Source organism: Aspergillus welwitschiae (assembly GCF_003344945.1).
Source record: "Aspergillus welwitschiae strain CBS 139.54b unplaced genomic scaffold BDQ94scaffold_7, whole genome shotgun sequence".
Lineage (NCBI taxonomy): Eukaryota > Fungi > Ascomycota > Eurotiomycetes > Eurotiales > Aspergillaceae > Aspergillus > Aspergillus welwitschiae.
The window spans coordinates 216,713-238,212 of NW_020798701.1; the positions used below are offsets into that span (position 1 = coordinate 216,713).

Genomic DNA, 21,500 nt, shown 5'->3' on the forward strand with positions numbered 1-21,500 from the left:
CCGACGAGTTGGCACCGCGGCCATCGACCCGCTTCCCCTTTTAGTGGTAAAAATCCCCCTTTCGAGTCACGCCCAAATTAAATTCGTCGGCCGATCGATCACCATCACCAGTCACTCATCCGAGGCCCTATCCCTAATTTTAATCACGTCAAAACGGTTCCTGCTCCCCCCCGACGACCACCTGTCCTTTCCTGCTTAGTGTGAGGCATATCCATCTCTCGCCCAAACTGGATCTGTGCCCTCCAACGCCATACCGTTAAGATCTATCGTCTGCGAAAAGTGCCAACCCTTCCTATCAAACGAACCGTCCCAAGCTTAACGTGCGCCCAATATGGATGAATCCGTCGAGCCTGAATTCATGGCCCCTGTCCGAGCCTCGTCGCCCTCCCCCTCTATCCCAGCGACGCCGGCTATCTCCTCCTGTCCGTCACCAGATCGTACATTTTCGACCATTTCCTCTCTGTCGACTTCTTCCGCCACTTCGGCCGATGCCAGGTCTTCCGTCTCTATCTCATCCAAGCGACGAGGATACATTCGCCCTCAGGGGGTTGAGTTTGCGGAGTCCGCCAAGAACCGGGAGAGCGTCATGAGCCTGGGTAGCATCGCTCATCTGCAATACTACTTTGCACGAACTGGTCTATTGGACGGCAAAGGTGCCCAGGCTCGGGAATTCAAAAAGAAGAAGAAGCCAGAGGATATGCCGCGACTCCTCTTGACCCCCAATGCTCGGTTTATCGATGACTTGACTACCAGTCCCACGAGTGCCAGTCCCACCGATGACGAAAGTGAAAGTATAGATCCCAGGGAGGAGGTGTATGACGAGGAGGTTGAAGTCATGCTGCCTCCTACGGTCAGCACTTACAGTATCAAAACGCACCACATCCCGCCGCCACCTAAACTCAAGGCTCTGCGGAAGGATCTGCGGGACGCGTTGGAGAAAGCCGAACACAGTATCGAATCGATGGATGCTCAAAGGGACCCGCCGGCGGAGATGATCCCCCCGCGGATTAGTCTTTCGAGTGACGATACGCCCGATACTGCAGAAGACCCCTCGCGTCAGGAGCCTGCAGAAGCAACCCCGCAGACCTGGCAAGAGATCCAGGGCATGCGGGTTCTGGACACTGTCACTTTTGCGATCCGAGCCGCTAAGATCTACTACACTGCGCATGAACGGCCCGATCGACTGGCAAAGATCAAAAGCGAGCGCGAAATCCGACAAGAGCTGTTCAATGTGCTGGAGGTCCTGAAGCGGTGGGCCTCCCGAAACTTTGCGGATGGCCTTCGCGAGGATGAGCGATCTGGCATTGTCGGATGGATGGCCAATGTACGTGACATGTTGGCCCGGGAAGCTCAACTGGAATCATTCGAAGCCAAAGAACGAGCCGCTTGGATCTGGACCGAGGGTGAGTGGATCGGTAAGGAGCGGGAACGCGAGACTTTGTTCCTGCGTAGTCTGATCGGCTCCGACGCGCAGCTGCCGACATGGACTGCGCCGGAGGATGGCTCACCGCCACCCGCCATGCTGGAACGGCTGCGCGATGGACGCGACCTGGTGCGCGCCCATAACTTTGCCGTCAAGAACTCGAAGCGGCCGTTTCTTGACATCAAAACGTACCATCAGGACGTGGCCAAGCCCTACCGGCGTGCCGAAAACCTTCGTTTCTGGGTGAAGGCGGCAGAGCTCCGGTGGGAAACCAAGCTGGAGCTGGATGTGATGGGGATCGTGCATGGCAACAGTGAAGAGGCCTGGAAACAGTTCGACCAGGCTCTTCTGGCCTGGTGCAAAGTGGTGCGCGAGGAGCTCGTGCGAGACTGGCGCGAGAGGCGAGCTTCAGCAGCGAGCCTTCCACCCGACGATCTGGTGGTGCGGCCGATGTGAGGGGAAATTTTGGGGAAAAGAAAAAGGGTCTACATGACTAACTAACAACTTCGCTGGAGAGGGAGGAAAGAAGAGTTGTAATGATTGGGACTGGTTGAAACTGATTGGGACCACGTATGGCGACTGGTTATTGCATTTGTTTGCTGTCTACTCCGACGCCCATTGATACCCCTTACATGTCGGAGTGCAGTCGGGTTTGAATTTTTTTTTGGTGTCACTCCTCATTTCTTCTGCTGCCCTCCCAGCCGGACAAGGCTGGGAGAGGCGTATAAATTCAACTTTTTGGTCATCTACAGTCCATGGGGCTGCTGTGTGTTCAACGCAGAACACACCTTTATCTTTGTTTCTTCTTTTTTCCTTCTTATCTTGTCTGATCTTCTTTCTAATTTATCCTGCACGGGGTCGCGGGAGGGATCCATGGATGGACTGTACATAGGAATGGCCTAACTGGTAGCGAGAATGCCATGTTTGGATACGAGAACCATACCAAGTAAACCAACCGACCAAACGCCACTCAGACGGGAGGAAGGAAGATTCAAGGAGATGAAGAAAGACAGGGAAAATACCCAGGGAACCGGACTGGTGTAACGGTCAGGCAAAGTCAATTTTGGTTATTTACCATTCCCTCGAGGATAGAGTTTACTGATGATTGAAAGGGAGTCGTGCCCCTAGACTGCGAGGATTATCCCCCGTTATTTCTCCCCAAACGGGTGATCGGCTGCCCGCCTGAGGCCCGAAAGGGACAGGTTGCCGTTCATCCTCCATTCCAACCAACTGGCTTGGCCTCCTTCTTCTCCCTCCCTCTTCTTCCCTTGCTAGTATGTCTGCCCCTCTGCTGCCCAATCGTCTATCATGTAGCCAGTCATTCTTGTCGAAAAGCAGTTCTTCTTACATTGGTGTTGGAGAAAAGAGATAAAATACAGCAAGCAAGAAAGCAAACCGATTCAACCACAACCAAAGAGCACAGACGGTGTAGCCCGACCGCCTACACATTCACAGCCCGATTGCTCCATTCTTATAATCTGACAGGCTGAAACCGGATAGGGGCAGCAGACGGACAGGGAACGCAAACTGCACTACTTACTACTACCCAAGCACATACTAGCTGACATAGCCCAGCCGCAGCGTTGGCGCATCGTCAGCCCATCAACCACATTCCTCTACCCACCGTCGTTCTTCACTAAATCGACTAGTCCCTGGGATCCTACAGGCCAGCGCCCATCCCCTCGTGGATCGCATCCATGCGTGCCATGTCCACCGCGTCAACGGCTACCACTGCGACCACCCACCCCCCGGATGCCGGGGCCAACCTGTCCACGTCGCAGTTCTTCTCCCCTCCTCCTCCTCCTCCACCCGCCCTGTCTATCTCCCATGCCGACCAGTCAAGACCGCGACGAATCAAGTCCAAGTCGTCCCTACGAAGCCTCCGCAGCTTGGGCAGTAGCAGTGAACCCGACGATAACCAACAACAACACGACCTCGGTTTCGACAAGACTCTTGTCCGCCCGTCAATTCTCCGTCGCTTGTCCCCCGGCCTGGCTGCCCGCGTCAAGCTACTAGACGGTAGTAACAAACACAACAGTCCCTCTCGCAACCCCGGCGCCGTCGGTCGGATTCCCGAGGAACAAATCAAAGAACTCGACAAATCGCATCAGGATTTATCCAAATCCATCAAGATCGAAAAGAAGGGTCGCTCATGGAATGCTCTGCCTCGGTTACACAAGGATAAGAAATCTCACGAAAGTGAATCCGGTCATTTAGAGGTCCCCGAACCGCAGCTACCGGAAGCAACCCCAGAGGAGTTGGAGGAGGTACCGACACCCGACTCGGATCGTCCCCTGGATCTACCTTCGGATCAAGAGCTGGAAGAGGCCCCGCTCCCAGACGAGGTTGAAGAGGCTGAGGAAGAGGCAGTGAAGGTTGAGGCTGTTGGGGAAGAGGTTATTGAGGAAGACGCTGTTGCAGAGCAAGGCGTTGCAGAAGAAGTTGTTGCGGAAGACGCTGTTGGGGTAGAGGCTACTCTGGAAGAGCCCCAAACCGACATGTCTGTCGTTGAGCATGCTCCGGCGCCATTAGAGCCCAGGCCAGCTCCCGAATATGACGTCCCCGAGCAGACAGATTTCGAAAAATACATACAGAGCACCAATGATGACGATTCGAATCCACCCCCGCCGCCGCCCAAAGACTCCCCACGTCCACGATCGACCACTTCCTTAAGCTCACAATCCTACTTCAACCCCCAAGGGTTGCAGCGCACCGAGTCCATCTACTCGTTTTCGCGCGCCTCGTTTAGCAATCAACTCTCCCAGCTCACATCTATCCCCCTTCCGCAACCGTCGTCGCTCGAGGCTAGTATCTCATCCATTGCAACCGCCCCTGCGGCGGTTCGGGCGCTTACCGGAGCCGCGGAACAAATCCAGATATGGGTTAAGAAGGCATCGGATGTGCTAGGGGGACTGGATGCGGAGGATGACGTGGAATGGGCAGCTGCGGCCGGACGAGAAGGTCTGGAGGGGGTGGACAAAGCGATTATCCGGTTCGAGAGCCTGATCAACGTCTATGTCAGGGCGATCGAGGAAGTGCAGCTGCGCGAGGATATTGGCGACGTTAGCACCGATAGCCTTCAGACGATTGTCGTGCAGATGGACACGATCATACAAAGCTGGGCCCACATCAAGAATCGACTTCGGGGGGTTAAAGGACAAGTTGAGCTGGCAATGGAGTGGGAAGAGCTGTGGGGAAATGTCTTGGGCGATGTGACGGTGGAGGTGGAGAGTCTCACCGGGCTGATCTTCGAGATGGAAGAAAAACGGCACTGGACGCTGGCAGGCGAGCAGGACTCTAGCGCCTCCGGGCTCGACATCAATGAGCTGGAGACTATCGTGGAAGAGACCCCGTCGCAGGCGCAACTGCTGTCCAGCAAACGGCTCAGCATAGACCCCATACTTACCGGACCCCCTACGATGGATATGCCTGTCATTCAGACGCCACATGACGATACAAATCACTCGAACCTCATTGCGCTGTTCGCGCGAATACAACCGTTGCGAGCGTCGCTTGATTTCTTGCCGATGAGAATGTCCATGTTCCAAGCGCGGGCCGAGAAAATCTTTCCCAGCGCTTGTGAGGAGCTCGAGGAGCGGCGGGGCCATCTCGAACAAAGCTTCCAAAAGCTGGAGCATGATGCAGATGCGCTGCAGAAGGAGCTCAACGAAGACCGGTGGATCCTCGTGTTCCGTAACGCGGGCGGACAGGCGCAGAAAATGTTTGACTCGGTGGAACGGAGCATCGCCAAACTGCAGGAGGCTATCGAGACATGCGCCCATTTGCATGATGCAACGTTGTTTACGAAACGTATCGAAAGCTATGAGGCTAAAAAGCAGCACTATGTCGCGGCAATTGAACGAGTAGTGTCGATTATTCGCAAGGGTGTCGACGACCGACTGACGGTGAACGGAGAGATTCTGCGACTGCTGTCGGACATGACCTCGAGGGTCGACGCTTTGAAGGCGAGTGTCCGGGTGATGGATGAGTGGCTGGAGGACATTAACTTTGTCCGATCACAGCATCTCCGGGACTCGATCTCGAGTATCATGACGATGGACAGTCCTCTGACCGGCAGTGTCGCCGATACTCCGGGAAGCTCCCCGGCATCATCAGTGGTGATGACGCCTGCCAACCCCCTTAAGGGCTCTGCCACGCCTATGGGAACATCTAGTCGACGTGGCAGCTCAGTCAGCTCTGCAGCGCGGACGACAATGTCTAAAATGCGACGGTACTCGGGCATCCCGCAGGCGACGGCCGCGCTGACGAGCAAGAAGTCGGCTCTCCCCAAGCCCACGCTCACTGCGCCGTCACCGAGTCGAATGGGCGCCGCCACACCCACCCCTGCTGCGCGTAAGCCGGTCAAGCCGGCGCCGTCACCCATTCCCAACCGTCCGCGCTGGACCAACAGCACCAACACGAACGATTTGTATGTCGGCCACGTGTATAAACCCAACCCTACTCCCCGCAAGGCTTCTGCGCCTGGCCGCACTTCGCGGCCCTCGTCGACCATACCTATGGGACCGTTCCGGCGCGACATGTCGGTCTCTCCGGCACCGATGACGGCGCGCTCTATGAGTCGTGTTTCAAGCCGGCTGACGAATCGCAGCCCAGAGCGCATGGGCTCTCCTACACCTAATCGAACTATCCTCGATCCCCCTCCTTACAGCAAGCTCCGGCGGCCAGACGGCATGTCGAACGCGCCGCGCAGCCGACAGAGCTTTGCGGGGCTGTCGTTCAGCCGCAGTGTGTCGCACGACCACGAACGAAATCTTGCCAGTCCAACGAAGACACCGCGGCCAGGCACCGCGCTGGGGCATTCCGCGAACCGGCGGATCAGCTTGATCCCATTGCCGAAGAACAACCCGACGCCTCGCAGCAAGCTCGGAGAGCGGCCGCCATGGCGGTAATCGGGAACACACCATACTATGTGATATAGCATTTCCGGGGGTCTTTGATTTCTAGCATTTCCGTTGTTCGATCTCGCATTAACTTCACACACTCATGTACTATGCATATTGGCATTGCGGTTCGGGAGCCAGTGGTGTCATATACCAGATTGCTTGAAGCCGGTTGTTAGATTGATTCCCCACTCGCATTGATTTAGGGCGTATTCATTGATTGAAAGGGAGCGTCTTGTACTGGGGTATTCTTTTAATTGCAATACACTTTTATATTACATATGTATATTATTTTATATTCAATTAAACCAAAGATTTTCCAATGATAAGAGCATCGACGAGGTCAGGACTGTTTGCCAAACGCGCAGCACCAGGCACACGACCAATAACCTGGAAGCCCAAGTTCTCCCAAATTTTGACCGAGGCGACATTATTCTCAAAGACGAGGTTAAACACGGAGTATTTGTATCCCTAATATCCCAGTTAGCATCCTCCACCATCCCCAAGAAAACAACGCCAAAAGAGAGACATACCAAAACCGGCGCCACCTCCAAATAAACCTCCCCCATAACCCTCCCCACACCACGATTCCTCGCTGCCGGCGTCGTAAAGAACCCCGCATTACAAACATGCGAGCAGCGTCCTACAGCCCCCCCATTAGCATAACCCACATACACACACATCAACAAACCAAATAGATAAGTCAGAGAGAGAGAGAAATACCAGGATAATTCGGCTTCACATAAAACGTCCCCAAACAGTCCCTCTCCCAATCCCTGCCCTCCCTCAACCCATCCCCACCATCGTCAATGACAGCCACCACTGCAAACGTCCCGAACCAGTACGTCCGATACAGATCGTACTCGAGCGGGGTTTCCATGGGGTATGTACATCCCTTGAGAATCTCCGAGGAGAATTCCTTGTGCAGATAGTGGATTAGGGAGGAGGGGAGGGCATCGGGGCCGGTGGTTATGGGGTACAGGGTGATTTTTGTGCCGTCGCGGAGGGTGCGTGAGATAGGTTGGAGGGAGGGGGTAGGGGTTGGGGCGGGGATTTGGGTGGTGGGGTCTTCGAGGAGGGAGGGCATTTTGTAAGTTCTTTTTCTTCTTCAACTTCTTAGAAGTTGAGAGGGGGCTGTGGTGGTGGAAGGGTAGTAGGGAAGAAGGGAATGGGATGGGATTGTGAGAGGGGATCAGTTGTGGTATATGTATGGGTTTGATGTGGGGAATGAAATGGAATGGGTTATAGATGTCGGTGGTAGGGCGTGCATAAAATTAGAGAGATGATAGTATGGAGTTGAAATGGGAGAAATTGATTGATTGATTCATTTTCAGGTACGGTGGGGCAGTGGCATGGGTTTTTGTACCATAGTTAAGTTTTATAAAGGGTTTTCTTGGATAGAGGGTGGGTGTGGCGAGTGGGAGATACTGTGCAGTTGATTGGGGGTGAAGGTGGTCAATTGATCTTCTCACTCTAATATATTTCTTCTTTTTTTTCTTTTGTAGATCGATCATTGTTGTGTGCAAGTACTATGAGCTGTTGTCTTGAACAGTAGACGAGGGGATGCGACATGCATATCTATCTGCTTGTCAGTTTTGCTTATCAGTCCCCGATCTCGGATATTTCGGGTGGCTTCCGGCTGTTCGGTAGCTGTTCTTCTATTGTCTATAGCAGCTCTTTTATTGCCTTCTCTCGAGTCATGACTTCTAGCATGGGGTTTGTGCTATTTGCGTATATCCTTACCTTTCATTATTGGTATTATCTGTGGCATCCATAGTTGCAGTTATGTCGCCACATTTGATTCGTAGTGATTCCTACTATATAACAAAGTCGATCCTTATCATCAGTGATACCCTCTACAACCATCTCATTTACCTCTATATACATATTCTACACAATCCATCAACTAAAAACCATATCATACAGTTACTTATCACAGGGTATCCAACATATATCTCTACCCCCCTTCTTAAACATCTATCACAATCATTGCTTCTCTCCACCCTCTCCCTCTCCCTCCCCATCCTTATTCTGAATCGCCTGCATAAGCTCATACAGCTGCCCAATTTGCTGATCTGCCTTCCAGTTAGTACACACTCAAAGCCAACACGACCATCTCAAGCAGAAACAAAAGAGAAGAAGAAGAATAAGTATCCTCACCACTCATCTTATCCAATTTACTCTTATCCAACTTCTCCCCAATCCACGCATCTCCCTCCAATTTCTGCGCATATAATTGCCATTCCGTGAGGAAACCAATCTGCCACAAATCACCATGTCATTAGCAATCCACAAGACCAGACACGAACTAGATTATGAAAGTGGGTATGGTATACAATATGCAACGGATTATCCACATTCCGATGAGCCCGGAATTCACTCTTTACATAGCCATCACCCAGAATCCGCATCTCCGGATCGAGTTTCTTGCGGTGCACGCGGAGAATGCGACGGTAGAGCTGCAGCGGCGGTAGCAGGGCCAAGGTCTCGGAAAGACTGGATTTGGAGCCGAAGGTGGAGGGCGTGGCGAGGCGGCGGGCTGCCGTGGGGGTGAAGCGTAGGAAGGACATGCTGATTTTCTCCTCTCTTCGAGGTGACTTTGGGATCGTAAGTTGGCAATTGGCAAGTAGACGAAGTCGGGGGAATGATGGAATGATGAAATGCGCGATACTGCCGCGGTTTCCTCCAAGGCGGAGAAGCCCCCAGCACCAGGGAATTCCCGTTTTTGGGAGGACATGATTGGCTCGTTATCGGAGTCAATCCATACAATATTTCTATCACCACCACCACTCTTGACCACCAAGACATATTTCAATTCTCCCTAATCCACTAAAACGGAGACTTTATCAGACGAAAAGAAAGAGGGAACAAGATGCTCCCCACCCCTTGCACCTCCCACGTCTCCTTCGACACCATCTACGAACCCTCCGAAGACTCTTACCTTTTCCTGGATACGCTCTCCTCCCCCACCGAATCCGCCTGGCTCACGAACCACTTCTCCCCCTCTACATCCTCACCATCCCCTCTCCTCCTCGAGGTCGGTACCGGCTCCGGCGTCGTCCTCGCCTTCCTCACCGCAAACTCCCACCACATTCTCGGCCGCACTGATGTCCTCGCTCTCGGTACGGATGTGAACCGCAATGCATGTCTCGCGACGAGACAGACAGTTCTGAAGGCGATTGAGGAGCAGCAACAGCAACAACAACAACAACAATCCCAAGCAACCTCTACAGATGAGCCTGGCGCTCCCTCCAAGAATACCTCAATCGAATCCCTAATCTCCTCAACATTAACCTCCGACCTCGCCTCCCCGATCCGTCCCCACTCGATCGACATCCTCCTATTCAACCCGCCGTATGTGCCTACGCCAGAGTTACCGCGGTTACCTAGTAAGGAGGATAACGAAGAAGATAAGGAAGTGTCAAGGAGTGAGAAGTTCGAGAGGGAGTCGTATTTCCTCTCGTTGACTTATGCGGGGGGCAAGGATGGGATGGAGATTACGGAGCGGTTGTTGGCGGATATTCCGAGGGTGTTGAGTGAACGGGGCGTGGCGTATGTGTTGCTTTGTGCGCAGAATCGGCCAAGGGAGGTGGTGGAACGGATACAGGGGTGGGATGTTGATATGGAAGGGGGGAAGTGGTGTGCTGAGTTGGTTGGGAGTAGTGGGGTACAGGCGGGGTGGGAGAAGTTGGTTATTGTGAGGGTTTGGAGGGATTTCTCTACTTCATAAAAAGTAGTAGTAGTCTATGGTTATTGGTATTATTGTATAGGTTTGGGGGGGTTATAGGGATGATATGGATAGACTAATGAGTGATGACGAGATGATAGACGAGGGTATGATTGATTTCTGCACAATACTTCGTATGAAGTGTGTATATTTCTGTTCTTCTTCGTGTGTTTGTGTCGCGGCCACTGATTAGATAGATATAAAGTAGACTAACTACTTTTTCTCTTCTCTTCTCGATCTCGATTCGATTCGATTCGGTCATTCATCGATTATACGACCGCCACCGCCAGACCTGCCTTGCAGTTTCATCTCGGGAGTCTATAAACCAGACCCGACAATCCACCGCGCAACCTAACCCAGATTTCGTAAATCACCGCCGCTTTTTCTCTCCCAATTTTCCGCGCAGCCAAGCCTGGTCCAGCTTATTCCACCAGACCAGACCGACTATACCAGTGTCGAATTGGACCCACCCATTCAAAGCAAAATCAATCATCCAGCCATAGGATAGATAAAATAAAAAACAAAAGAAACAGAAAAAATCTCCGATCCTCGAGTGATAAAAATGTAAAAGATGGAAAAAATCGCAATGTCTAATACCAATCACGTCCAGCTTAGAATCCACGACCACGACCACGGCCACGACCGCGCCCTCTACCACGAGGACCACCACGACCACCACGGCCTCCGCGGTCCGCTTCCTTGCGCGCCTTGTTCTTCGGCTTGGGCGTGTCGTCGATCAGCAGCGTATCGAGGGGCAGACTATCGGGCAGGATGTAGTAGCGAATCGTGGAGCCACGGATGTTGATGGTGTCGAGGGAGATGGGGTCGCGGCCTTTGGGGGTCATTTTGACCGTGCGGAGGGAGGTGTTCATCTGGGGGGAGACGGAGGTGATGGTGCCGTGGAGGATGGTGCCTATTTGTGGTTAGATTTGATGTTGAGATGGATGGAGCTTCAGGCGCTGGAAGAAATAAAGGGATAGGAAACTCACCATTCTTCAGCTCAATCGTCACCGTCTCGTTGGCGCACTTCATCAGAAACCTGTGCAGATAGGAATTAGTCGCTGTGCAATCTTCGCGGGCACAGCTGCACCAGGCGCGATCTGCAGCAGTTGGCTTACCGGACGAGCTTCATGGTTGTGGATTTACGCGCGAAGTCACTCAATCAGGGTATAGAAACGGGGAAAATAGGTTGGGCGAGTCGAATGCTAGCCGGCTTCTTCAGGGTCGAGTTGAGGTCGCTTGTCGACATCGCGGCTCTCAGAGGCTGAGCTTGGTTGACCGCCCGAGCACGTGACCGTCTACGGAATACAAGGCAGGATGGTGATGTCGTCCCATTATGCTTAACTGCACAAGACTAGCCAATATCGCTAACATACCTAAATTAGCTAACAATGTTCAAACCGAAATCGCTTCATGGTATCTTGTAGAAAAGCCCGAACATGTCACCAACGCCCGCCAAGGAAACCGGAAGTTACAAAACGCCATGCCGCGCCTTGAAGATGGCGATCTTGTCATCGTAAAACAAGATCTCTCGCAGCCGAAATGATACTCGAGTCTTGTTGTAATCCATTTCAGACTCCTCCCCGTCTGATGATGTCCTATCGTCTGACGACAGATCCGAGTGCGAGTCCATCGCGCTGACCCCGCCATCGTCGTCAGATTCATCCTCGTTTGTTTCTGATCCTGCCCACTCCTCGCCCCCAGGCACGAAGCCCTCGCTATGGCTGTCGTCCGTGTCATAAAATTCCCCCGCGTCGCCATCTTTGGCCTCCAGGATCTCGTAGCATTTATTCTGTATGCCTACATAGTTTATCCCCACTTCTGGACGGATGGTCACAATATCCAGGATCATCATCGCCAGTTCCTTCGGGTCTCGGTGAACTTGCCGAGCAATATGTGGTATATGAAGTGCGCGAAGCTGAGGCATGTACGGTAGCCTTTGGAGGAAATAGTGCTGCTGACGTTAGCACAAGAGATTATGAGTTCGATTGGTAACTTACCCAGTCCTTGGAGTGAAGAGCTATAGAGAGCTCCCGCAGCCGTGGCATACGTCCGCTACTGAGAAACGTAAGCATCTGGCGAGTGAACATCCACTTGTACCACCGCACGCTAGGCATCTCGCTTCCCCCTGGCGCCCGCTGGGTACTATCGACCAATATCTTTTGCAGACTGAGATGATGAGTCTTGATAGCGTTCTTGTAGATAGCATCGATATGGACGATCGAGTCATACATTGGTGCCTCGTGTAGGAAGAGAGTTTGCAGCGTGTTGGGTGCAAGTGTATCCTTGATGAACAGCAGCAGATAAGGCGACACAGCATCCGTGTGGATATGTCTAAGATTCAACCGGTACTCGGAGGCACTTTGATCGCCTTCGCGTCTACTATGCTTCGAGCGCGACGATACAGACGGGGAGAATTGCCGGCGCAGTGCTCTCCAGAGCTTTTCGTGACCTTCGCAACGGAAAATTGTCAAAGTTGTCAGTTGTCTCCAGTCAAGCGCGTGCAACGCAACCGGAATGGACAGTGGAACGCGCTCGAGTTCTAGGGTCTCGAGCTTCAACATTTGATGGCCAGAGCCCGGCACAGCCAAAGGCTTCTCTGAGCCCGAGTGCGGGATCTCCCGAGACAAGTTGGTCTCCGACGCGATAGCTGGCTGTTGCTGCGCTATGTGCGTGCTCTGCATATTCAGGGCAATGGAAGTGATGTCGTCCGTGGGCAACGGAGATCCCGGAGCGCTGTTCATGGAAGAATGAGCTTGGAATCCCGAATGACTGTTCTCCGCATGACCTTCAGCTGCCTCCTGCTTCGGGGACGAGTCTGCTTGAGTCCGATTGGGGCGTGTGGGCTCCTCAGATCTCCCAAGGACAACCCCGAGTACGCCGCCCGACTTCGGCCATCCAGAATGGCCGCGGGATGGAGTTGGCTGCTCAGCCTGCCAGCTTCCTGCTGGCTTCAACCAAGACGCTTGGTACACCTTGCTAGAAATGCCTATACGTAGTTCTTTCAGACGGTCTCTGGATCGCTCAACAAGTACAGCCATTTCTTCGAGATACGATGGTTCATCTATATCAAGGACACTCAAGCTCTTTAGTGGCGGGAGTATCGACAGAGAAGGGTATTCTACATGCCCATATCTCTGTAGTAGCGAGGAATTACTAGCCGACCCTGCCAATGCAGCTTGCGTGTCTGGAAGCGTCACGGAAGATGCAGTGGAGGGCCCGGCCAACGGACGCATGGTATTCTCAGAATTGTCGTGCCAACGGACCCAGACGCGCTGCAGACGACATTCATGGCCGGGCCGATTTGCTAGCGATGAAAGCGCTATCCACACATCCCTCAAAACTCCGGTTGGCATGTCCCAAACGAACGTCTCCAGGTTGACCATCCGAGCCACAGCCAGAGCAACTAGTGTCCCCAACATTTTGCCGGTCTCTTTCGTCACAGAGTACTCTTGAACCCAGACTAGTGGACCGTTGCCGACTGAGAACTTACGAGTATATTGTGCATAGTAGTTGCCTCGACGGATCTTCAAGAGTGTGTCTGTGGGGTTGTCTCGATCCGGCGCAGGGCTCTCGCAACCGCAATGGGGACAAGGTTGCGCTCGTCTTGGGGGTAGCTCGCGGAATATATCTTGTCCCATCACCAGTGTTGCAAGACCATAAGACAGAGCGTCCACGCCAGCTGGGTGGTCGGAGGATGACAGCGTTTCGGGCCATACGATATCAAAGCGAGAATACATCTGGGGGATCGCCAAGGAATGGAGGGCAGAGCAAGTCAGAGCAAGGGAGGTGAGATCATTCGTATGCGTTACCTGAATTCAACCAAGTGTTAGTCTGTGGTAATAACTTGTCGCAGCCATTTGAAGAAGTATTAGCCCGTACCTCTTTGATAATCACCTGTAATACATCGATGGGCATATCGAGCAACCGAAGAGGCTGCTTCACTGTCGAAAGAGGTGTCGCATCGCTCTTCAAATGACTGCTTTGACATGGTCCCGAGTTTACATCTTTTTGGATGCTACTGCGGGGTGGAGTCATCGGAATATCGACTGAAGTATCCTCCGTCTTCATCTCGGGTTCAGATCGATTCTCTGTCCGTTCTTCGGAACCATGGGAAGTGGTGCTGGCGCTGGACATGAACTCGTCATCATCATCTGTTAAGTTCTCCACGTCGGAGCTGACTCTTGATCCTAGAAACAAGCTGCTGGGACCAGCCATGTTACTGCTGGCGGATAATGTATGATAGCTATCCATGCCGGCTGAGGAGGGGCTCCGAGCACCAGACGGAAGCCAGCCACTCGCGCTGACTGGTGGCGGAATTGCGAATCAAAAGGTCTCGTTCCGGGTAACGGTCGTGAATAGGTCTGAGAGTCCGAAGGTATATGAAGGATGCTAGGAGCGGAACTGACGGGATCGGATCCGGGGTAAACGAAGCAGTCGAGGATGGGGCGCCGGTGGGAACACGGGCAGATCGACCAAATGGCACGGCACCGCAACGAAGAAACCGCCAATCAGGGACCGGCAGTCAGATGCATGCTACTACTTGCCTCAGATCTGCATGCCACACATCAGCACGGCAAGGAATCCACTCTAGTACTGTTTGAACTTTGAAGACAGCTGAGCAAGGCAAGAGAGGAGAACGGGGTACAGAGTACCGAGAGAGCTTGGAGATCTGTATCCTCGGTGGGACGCTGTCCACTTGGTGGCGGCGAGACGGTGGTTGGGGCCTCCCTTCCGGGCCTAGCGCCCCTCCCCGTGACAGCGGCCCCGGACCCGTGACTACTAGACACTGTTGGCATAGTCGTCATATCTACAACCTACAAAACTGACTTGCTCACAATTAAAGTTGCTTGCTCACCGCAACTACTCCATATATTGGATCAATTACGAGAAGAGATAATGCCTTATAAATCACGCATATCTGCTAATGACAATTGCTGGACAATAATCCATACATAAAACGAACAAAACAAGCTCCCCACAAAGGCTCATATACTAGTAGTATTCTCAAGACAAAGAACATCACAAACCCGACCAAGGAAGCCTTCGAGCCCCGAGGTCTGGCTGGGCCCCTGCGCAGACACCAGGGCTGTCGATGTTCCGGGCATCAGAAGAACCCTCGATCCAACTTCGATCCATTCAACTGACGATACAAATTCAAATGTAATTTTGATATCGCCTTGTCCTGGATTGCTAGAAGACTGTACCATATCTTGTACCCCTGGTTCGCGACCCCGTTCATAGCCTGAAGTGTCGCCATCGAAGTTGAAGAACTCCGGTTCGGTCGGTGACGGTGGTCTGGAGATAACCTCATCTTCCGCAAGAGCCATGCATGACAACTTCACTGTCGTACGAACATTGGCCACATAGACTGTGGCATTACCACCCAGCAGTACCGGTGGGGATAGAGGAGACGCGAACTCGCTAGACGGAAAGCTGGCTACGAAGCCAGTGTGAAAGAGAAGGGCCCTTGGTATAGACGCAGACGACGCCGACAATTTGAGCAGGATGGAGCCTTTCCGTATCTTCCCCAGTCGTGGCATCTGCCCATTCGCAGTCAAGGATATCGGCTCTATCCCGATCGTCCCGACTTGGTCTTGCGTCAATTTTTGAATTGGGAGTCGCAAATTCCGTACACTGACTGCGCGGACACGTTGCCAGTATGCTTGGGTTGGAAGAGAAGGTTTCCCAGGGAAAGAGCCATGTATAAACGAGGTCGAGAAGTCCCCAGAAGCGGGTCTGCTCCGATTCGTGCTAGAATGCTGAATGCTGTCCGGCCGTTTTCCCGATCGACTCCTCTGCCTCTGTAAGCAATTGCCCGGGTCAGATGTGTTAGACATAAGAGGTCCGACGAGTAGCTCGTCTCCTGCCGAAATAGATCCGTAGCGAACCAGACCACAGAGAACCACGCCGTGCGCTTCTTTCTTTTCTTGCTCCGCAGCTACTGAGTATACCTTGGAGGGAGGAATAGCGAAGACTTCGTCGACATCAAAAACATCTTCAGGGTGAGTGTGAGTAGCTAGTGTCTTGGGCAACAAGACGTCCCGTGATGGCGGCCTCGCAGGAATGGGGAGGTATCGGAGGAGCGCATGAAGTTTACCTATGCCTGAGCCATCCACCGCACTTGTAAGCACGATTGGCACGGTCGATTCCCAGCTTTCTGTAGTGGAAATCAACTTCCGCACCTCTTCTACATCCTTCGACCCTGTACGCTGTAGGTCCACTGTCTGGGCGGTTGGAACGGACATCATGGCTGGCTTCTTGCCAGATGACTTGAGAGCCGATAGGACTTTAGCAAGATTATTCCGCAGGCCTGAGCGGGATGCCACGTCCATTTTGGTAATTACAACAACAGTTGGAATCTCCATCTTAGCACAGAGTTCCAGGTGTGACAGTGCTAGTGTCATGTCTGCAGGCTGCTCAGCAGATTGGCCAGACTCCGCAGGAGCCTCGTCGTCGCAAGTTGCCGGGATGCACAAAAGTACATAATGAGGAGCCCAACCGATCATTCCTCGTAACGTGGACTTCAGATAGCGTACTGAGCCTGGTAGGTCGGAGACAAAAGCTAGACGTCCACCCTCCGAGGCGGCGTGAATATCATCCCAAGCTGCAATGTTGCCACAGGCATAGTTGATCACTTCAGCAGTTTGTGCCTGAGATTCATCTGCAGCGTATCCAATCAATTCATGAGCAACGGAGCTGGTGATTCCTGACGATATTTCGTGTCGATGTTTCAACAGACCTAGTCTGCTTGTTCCCCTCCCATTATCGAGTACGGACGAGGTTAGAGTGCCCAATAGAGAAGACTTGCCGGCTGCACTAGGGCCGGCAATGGAGACACGAATCTGCTCAGTACCGGAAGAGCTGCCTAGCGAGTCTTCTCTCTTCGCGTTGTCGGAAGATGAATTGTCATGCATCTGGCCTTCACCAGGAGACTTGACGCGATAGAAGTCCCAGTCAGGGCTTACTAACGCTTCTGCAACCCAAAGGCATTCAGCATGAACCTTGCCAGTATCCATGTTCTCGGAGTATGGATCTTCGGCCCATTCACAACTGCCAACATTCACTCTGCGAAGGACATCAACCTTGCAGCCCAAGCTGGCTGCCATAACCTGCAAAGTAGACAAGCTCTCCTCCAGCTCATCTTGAGTGAGTCCAACAAACGTCCCATCATCAGCAACACCAACCTCATACAGAGCGCCTTGGCTCTCCTCTAGGCCAGGAAGTAAGCGAGCAGGTTTATGTGCCGCTCCTAGCTGAGATGTTGCTTCTGGAAGTACTGGCAGCACAAGATTTGCAGTCGTAGACGAATGAAAGGGCGACGACTGCTGCAAGCGCCACAGGAGCTGCGTGGTGAGATGCTGCAGCCTTTGCTGGCGGCTTTCAGTCGAGCGAGTCTGCTGCGGTCTCGGGTTCGACTCGTAGCTCGACGGCATGGGGCTATCCGCTGACAAGCTTGCTCGGGAGTGATATGAGCCTCCCACGAGGTTGCTAGTTGACATGGAGACATAGGGCCGGCGAGGGCGTAGAAGCAAATGGAGTTTGTACTCTGTGGGGCCCTCTTGGGGTTCAGGGTCCAGTTTGGTGATCCCATAATCAGAGAGTAGATCAGGGTCCGCGCGGTCCAAGTTCGTACTTGAACGTGCTCGAGGCACCGTGCGGTTGCCAGTAGCTGCAACTTGAGGGGTTGAGGACCCTGATGTAGACCACGGAGATGAGACCCGCGGAGGATCAGGATCGTATGTGAACACAGATGCCATAATGGTAAATACAAGCTCGACGGCAATCGGAGACCGGGGGATGTAGGGTTATAGACAAAGAGCGGCTGATATCTAACAGCGAGCTATCGTTAAAACCCCGCGGTATATTCGGGGTGCCCGTAACTGTTTTGCGTTCAATATATGTACTCTTCCTCGTGTGTAGTTGGTAGATCCTGTTAGAGTCATTTTGGTGTTGAATAGTGCTTTGTCAAAGAATTGATGGAGGGCGCGGATGAAGCCGTTGGAGAATGATGTATTCTTCAATGAAGGAATTCAGAGGAGATAACATGCAGTTCGAAAGCGGATTGTAGCGGCTGGCAGTTAGCAATGAGGCGACATCTTGGAGGGGAAGCCTGCTGGGTGAGTCACTTGTCCGTGGGGGATGCGACTATCCATCACGGAGTAAATACGCGGTGCCCCGATCGAGTACCCGCCTTACGACATGACTGGGTCAGGTGACGGGCCCAGTCATCCACACGTGCTGGGCGTGAGGAGTTGATGCCTGAGGCCCTTAGCGTGGCTAAGCCGCATCGTATTTCGGCTGCAGGGGCTTTCGTTTCAGATAAAACGAGCAGAACAATAGTTGTCGAGGGGAACTAGGAAGCCTGGTCTTTTTTAGTGCTTATGGTCTTTGACCAGCCTAACACGGCAATGATGCGTCTCACTACTGCACGTTGATTAATGGACTGTATTTGGGGTCCGTGTTTGCAAGCCCGCTGTCTCTCGCCAAAATGCGTCAGTAACCCGATTTCGCCATAGTGCTCCACCGTGCTCAGAGACAGCCGGAGTTGTAAACAGCGACCGTCCTTACGGCAGGATGCTTTCGGCAAACGGACAGTTCGATGTAGATAAACTATAACTCCCATCCAAAGTGATCAAACGGCTATCCAGTGTAAGATATCTCACAGGGTATTAAACAAATGCAACTAAATAATACGACACATGCAAGAATATTCGTTCCGAGAAGTTGATATGCAAAAAGTGGACACTCCTCGCAGTGTCCATCGGCCCAAGTCCGTGATGTGGGGCGTTCCCTCTTCTGATCCACCCATCATCTGTACACTGTACAGATCTGTTCTCTGTTCTGGGTCCGTCGCCTAGACGGTGTAATGTTAGAATACGCTGCTGCCCGAAGCCCGACAATAAGCCCGCATTCACTGATGTTCGGCGATGTCCTAGTTCATGTACCAGACGCTCATGCCATGTCCATGGCCCCTGACGCTAGCGCCCTTGTGGGGGTTTATTCGGCAGACGGCTCCCTTGCTACCCCCTTGCACTTCCCCTGAGCAACATGGATGTTTCTGGCAGTAGTGCGTGTGAATACAGCACCGCAAATGGGACACTCTGCTTTGGCGACCACCCCCGACTTTTCTCGTTGGTGGCGGAGCAGGTTGCTAAAGGTAGAAAATTCACGCCCGTTGCATCCGTGATCCCAACATTGAGGTTTTGGCCGAAAGCTGAGCACTCGTACTTGATCTGGATCTGAAGAACTGGGAGCGGACTCGGGAGAGGAATACACTGTTCCTGGTGGTATCAGGTTATGTGGTTGGGGTATAGAATTGGGGGTTTGCCTGGTAACGCAAAAACTAGTCAGTAGGTGGAACAAAGACCAGATGGCTAACATGGCCACTCACGAAAGTGAAGAGTTCGGCGTTAGGTAGTAATCTGGTTGGTTGACTAGGTATGAAGGAGGTCTAGAAACAAGTCAGCCATAATATTCCGTTTCTTTGTGCACTCGGTGTCCTCACGTTGATGTAAAAGAGGGATCTGGCATAGTGGGTGGACTGCCAGATACGGAAGCACTGGGATAAGGATAGGGAATGGAAGAACTACAAAACCACGATCAGTTTTCATCCCAGCAAACTCAGGGCGTACGAATATTGGTACCTTCGAGGCTGGTGCCGGCTCTGGGGCACACCTGGCTGTGAGGTGAGGTAATGTGTAGACGGGAGTCCTGGCTGGTAGTAACTTTGAGAGGTGGCATGCTGAGGCGGGTATGCTGCTGGGTAACCAGACTGTGGTGGAAGTGTGTGTGCCTGGGGATATGACTGCTGATCCATAGGCATTGAACTGGGATGAAGGGGCTGGGGTGGCCTGTTTTGCCAGCCGTAATCTGCTCAACGTCAGCGTCAAAATGAAGACATTAAAGTCCATGCCAGAGCATACTCTGAGAGTTATGTGCCATGTTGGTCGTCAAAAATGCCACTGATCCGGGATGCATCGACTGAGATAATAATGAAGAATCTGACGCCCTAATGCCCAACATCTTCAGTAAATAGTACCTCGGAAAGGTGAAGATAGGTGCCTTTTGAACATACTGTGATATTTGTGATAAAGCTTGCGAGGGACTCCTTTGGACCAGTCTTGAAGATGACTTTGCTGGTTCAAGATCCCGAGAAATGAATTCGGATGGGAAAGGCGTTCTGCCTAGGTACTGATTTGGAGGAAGGGGTGATAAATGACTACGTCCTTCTCCTGAGCTGATGCTGGATCTTTCGCTTGCAGGAGAACTGTAGACTGAAGCAGGACTCGGTGTGCCAGGAAGCCAGCCTGGAAGAGTGGACGCAGGTGCGGTATCTGATGGGGTTGTCTCAGACTTTAGCGGAGCCGAACCACCATCAGAGTGCGTAAGATCAACGACAAAAGGTGCTGATGCTGGCGATGGTACCCTCCAACTTCGCGGAATGGAATCGCTCAGCTGCCTGTGACGAACGAACGAGTCGCCTGGTGAGTGGTAGAATTCACTGGAAAACATTGGTGCTCGATCGAAGAACGCCAAAATCACAAGAACAAGAGAGGCGATCAATAGCTGAGAGGATAACAACGGGGGAAAAGATAATTATTTAGGGAGACAGTCTCAAGAAAAAAAGAAAAAATAAAAATATGCTGAGGGTAATCGATGGGGAATGGGATAGTTTTAAGACGCCCGGAGAGATGAAGGAAGAGAAGGGAAATGAGGAGAGAAGTACAAAAACCAACAGGTGCTAAGTAGATCGAAGGAAAACAAATGAGGGTACGTGACATACAGTTAGTTAGGTAGTAGGCTTAGGCAGAGAATCCTTCCGGATTGACAGCAACTATATCCACCACGGGAGTCAAGGTAAGTAGTAGTGTGGTAGTAGTAGGTTGGCCAGGACGACGGACGGGTAGATGGATAGTAAGTAAATCAGTTCGATAACCCTTTTTTGTGTTCCAGAAGCCCGGCTAGAAGAGAGTATTTAACGCCTGGTGGCCCAGTGATAGCCAGGCGAGAAAGAGACCGAATAAGCGCAACGAACGGGGGCCGAAGATTACCTGGTGGTTCGTCTTCTGGAGACTGGCAGCTTATGGCGGGTGAGCAATGCGTGAGAGAGAACGAGGGTGGGTGCTGTTTGTATGTATTTTACCTGGGCTTATGCCACTAGATCGGAATAGTAATTACGCTTATCCTGGATTTTTTTTCGTATACGAATTACCGTGAATTGTCTCGCTATTTTTAATTTGCAGCTGGAAATTGAAAAATAAAAAATGAAAAAGGCTTCCCCCGTTTGATTATGGGGTTTTCTTGACAGGTCGGGATATTACTGTTATTATTATTATTATTATTATAATTATTTCAAATCCTCTCCCGCGCACTCGACGGAAGGCGTATGTGTGTGCCTGTGTCTGTGTGTGTGTGCGCTCCTTTCACTGCCACCATCGGAAGCTTC

The 21,500-nt window shown here is 52.3% G+C and overlaps 8 protein-coding genes across 8 annotated transcripts; 2 read left to right on the forward strand and 6 right to left on the reverse strand.

Moving 5' to 3' along the window:
* Positions 1-358: 358 nt before the first annotated feature.
* Positions 359-6,333, forward strand: BDQ94DRAFT_157702 (KAR9 family protein; the record flags this gene model as incomplete). Its single annotated transcript, XM_026768793.1, has 13 exons — positions 359-1,864; positions 3,073-3,642; positions 3,679-3,923; positions 3,963-4,263; positions 4,300-4,353; positions 4,393-4,415; positions 4,446-4,515; positions 4,558-4,654; positions 4,685-4,958; positions 4,998-5,154; positions 5,185-5,308; positions 5,339-5,654; positions 5,694-6,333. The coding sequence occupies 13 exons, from the start codon at positions 359-361 to the stop codon at positions 6,331-6,333; spliced, it is 4,377 nt and encodes a 1,458-aa protein (XP_026629136.1).
* A 147-nt stretch (positions 6,334-6,480) lies between these two features.
* Positions 6,481-7,650, reverse strand: BDQ94DRAFT_121020 (GNAT family N-acetyltransferase). The gene is made up of 3 exons (XM_026763766.1): positions 7,048-7,650; positions 6,858-6,967; positions 6,481-6,795 (listed from the first exon to the last, which is right to left on the reverse strand). Exons 1-3 carry the CDS (start codon positions 7,409-7,411, stop codon positions 6,628-6,630), a joined length of 642 nt encoding a protein of 213 aa, XP_026629137.1. The 5' UTR covers positions 7,412-7,650; the 3' UTR covers positions 6,481-6,627.
* A 505-nt stretch (positions 7,651-8,155) lies between these two features.
* On the reverse strand, positions 8,156-9,000 carry BDQ94DRAFT_138596 (succinate dehydrogenase assembly factor 3). The gene is made up of 3 exons (XM_026765261.1): positions 8,661-9,000; positions 8,485-8,584; positions 8,156-8,399 (listed from the first exon to the last, which is right to left on the reverse strand). Exons 1-3 carry the CDS (start codon positions 8,892-8,894, stop codon positions 8,311-8,313), a joined length of 423 nt encoding a protein of 140 aa, XP_026629138.1. The 5' UTR covers positions 8,895-9,000; the 3' UTR covers positions 8,156-8,310.
* Positions 9,001-9,035: 35 nt separating this feature from the next.
* On the forward strand, positions 9,036-10,237 carry BDQ94DRAFT_121041 (S-adenosylmethionine-dependent methyltransferase). The gene has a single exon (XM_026763768.1). The coding sequence runs from the start codon at positions 9,197-9,199 to the stop codon at positions 10,052-10,054; it is 858 nt and encodes a 285-aa protein (XP_026629139.1). The 5' UTR covers positions 9,036-9,196; the 3' UTR covers positions 10,055-10,237.
* Positions 9,968-11,280, reverse strand: BDQ94DRAFT_138598 (mRNA splicing protein SMD1). Its single transcript, XM_026765262.1, has 3 exons — positions 11,170-11,280; positions 11,041-11,090; positions 9,968-10,964 (listed from the first exon to the last, which is right to left on the reverse strand). Exons 1-3 carry the CDS (start codon positions 11,181-11,183, stop codon positions 10,663-10,665), a joined length of 366 nt encoding a protein of 121 aa, XP_026629140.1. The 5' UTR covers positions 11,184-11,280; the 3' UTR covers positions 9,968-10,662.
* A 4-nt stretch (positions 11,281-11,284) lies between these two features.
* BDQ94DRAFT_138600 (uncharacterized protein) lies at positions 11,285-14,693 on the reverse strand. The gene is made up of 3 exons (XM_026765263.1): positions 13,934-14,693; positions 12,052-13,863; positions 11,285-12,005 (listed from the first exon to the last, which is right to left on the reverse strand). The coding sequence occupies exons 1-3, from the start codon at positions 14,303-14,305 to the stop codon at positions 11,523-11,525; spliced, it is 2,667 nt and encodes an 888-aa protein (XP_026629141.1). The 5' UTR covers positions 14,306-14,693; the 3' UTR covers positions 11,285-11,522.
* Positions 14,694-14,906: 213 nt separating this feature from the next.
* On the reverse strand, positions 14,907-18,193 carry BDQ94DRAFT_138602 (uncharacterized protein). Its single transcript, XM_026765264.1, has one exon. The coding sequence runs from the start codon at positions 17,809-17,811 to the stop codon at positions 15,040-15,042; it is 2,772 nt and encodes a 923-aa protein (XP_026629142.1). The 5' UTR covers positions 17,812-18,193; the 3' UTR covers positions 14,907-15,039.
* Positions 18,194-18,864: 671 nt separating this feature from the next.
* On the reverse strand, positions 18,865-20,771 carry BDQ94DRAFT_121087 (uncharacterized protein). The gene is made up of 6 exons (XM_026763769.1): positions 20,130-20,771; positions 19,978-20,063; positions 19,699-19,924; positions 19,560-19,640; positions 19,446-19,505; positions 18,865-19,382 (listed from the first exon to the last, which is right to left on the reverse strand). Exons 1-6 carry the CDS (start codon positions 20,564-20,566, stop codon positions 19,052-19,054), a joined length of 1,221 nt encoding a protein of 406 aa, XP_026629143.1. The 5' UTR covers positions 20,567-20,771; the 3' UTR covers positions 18,865-19,051.
* Between the last annotated feature and the right edge of the window lie 729 nt (positions 20,772-21,500).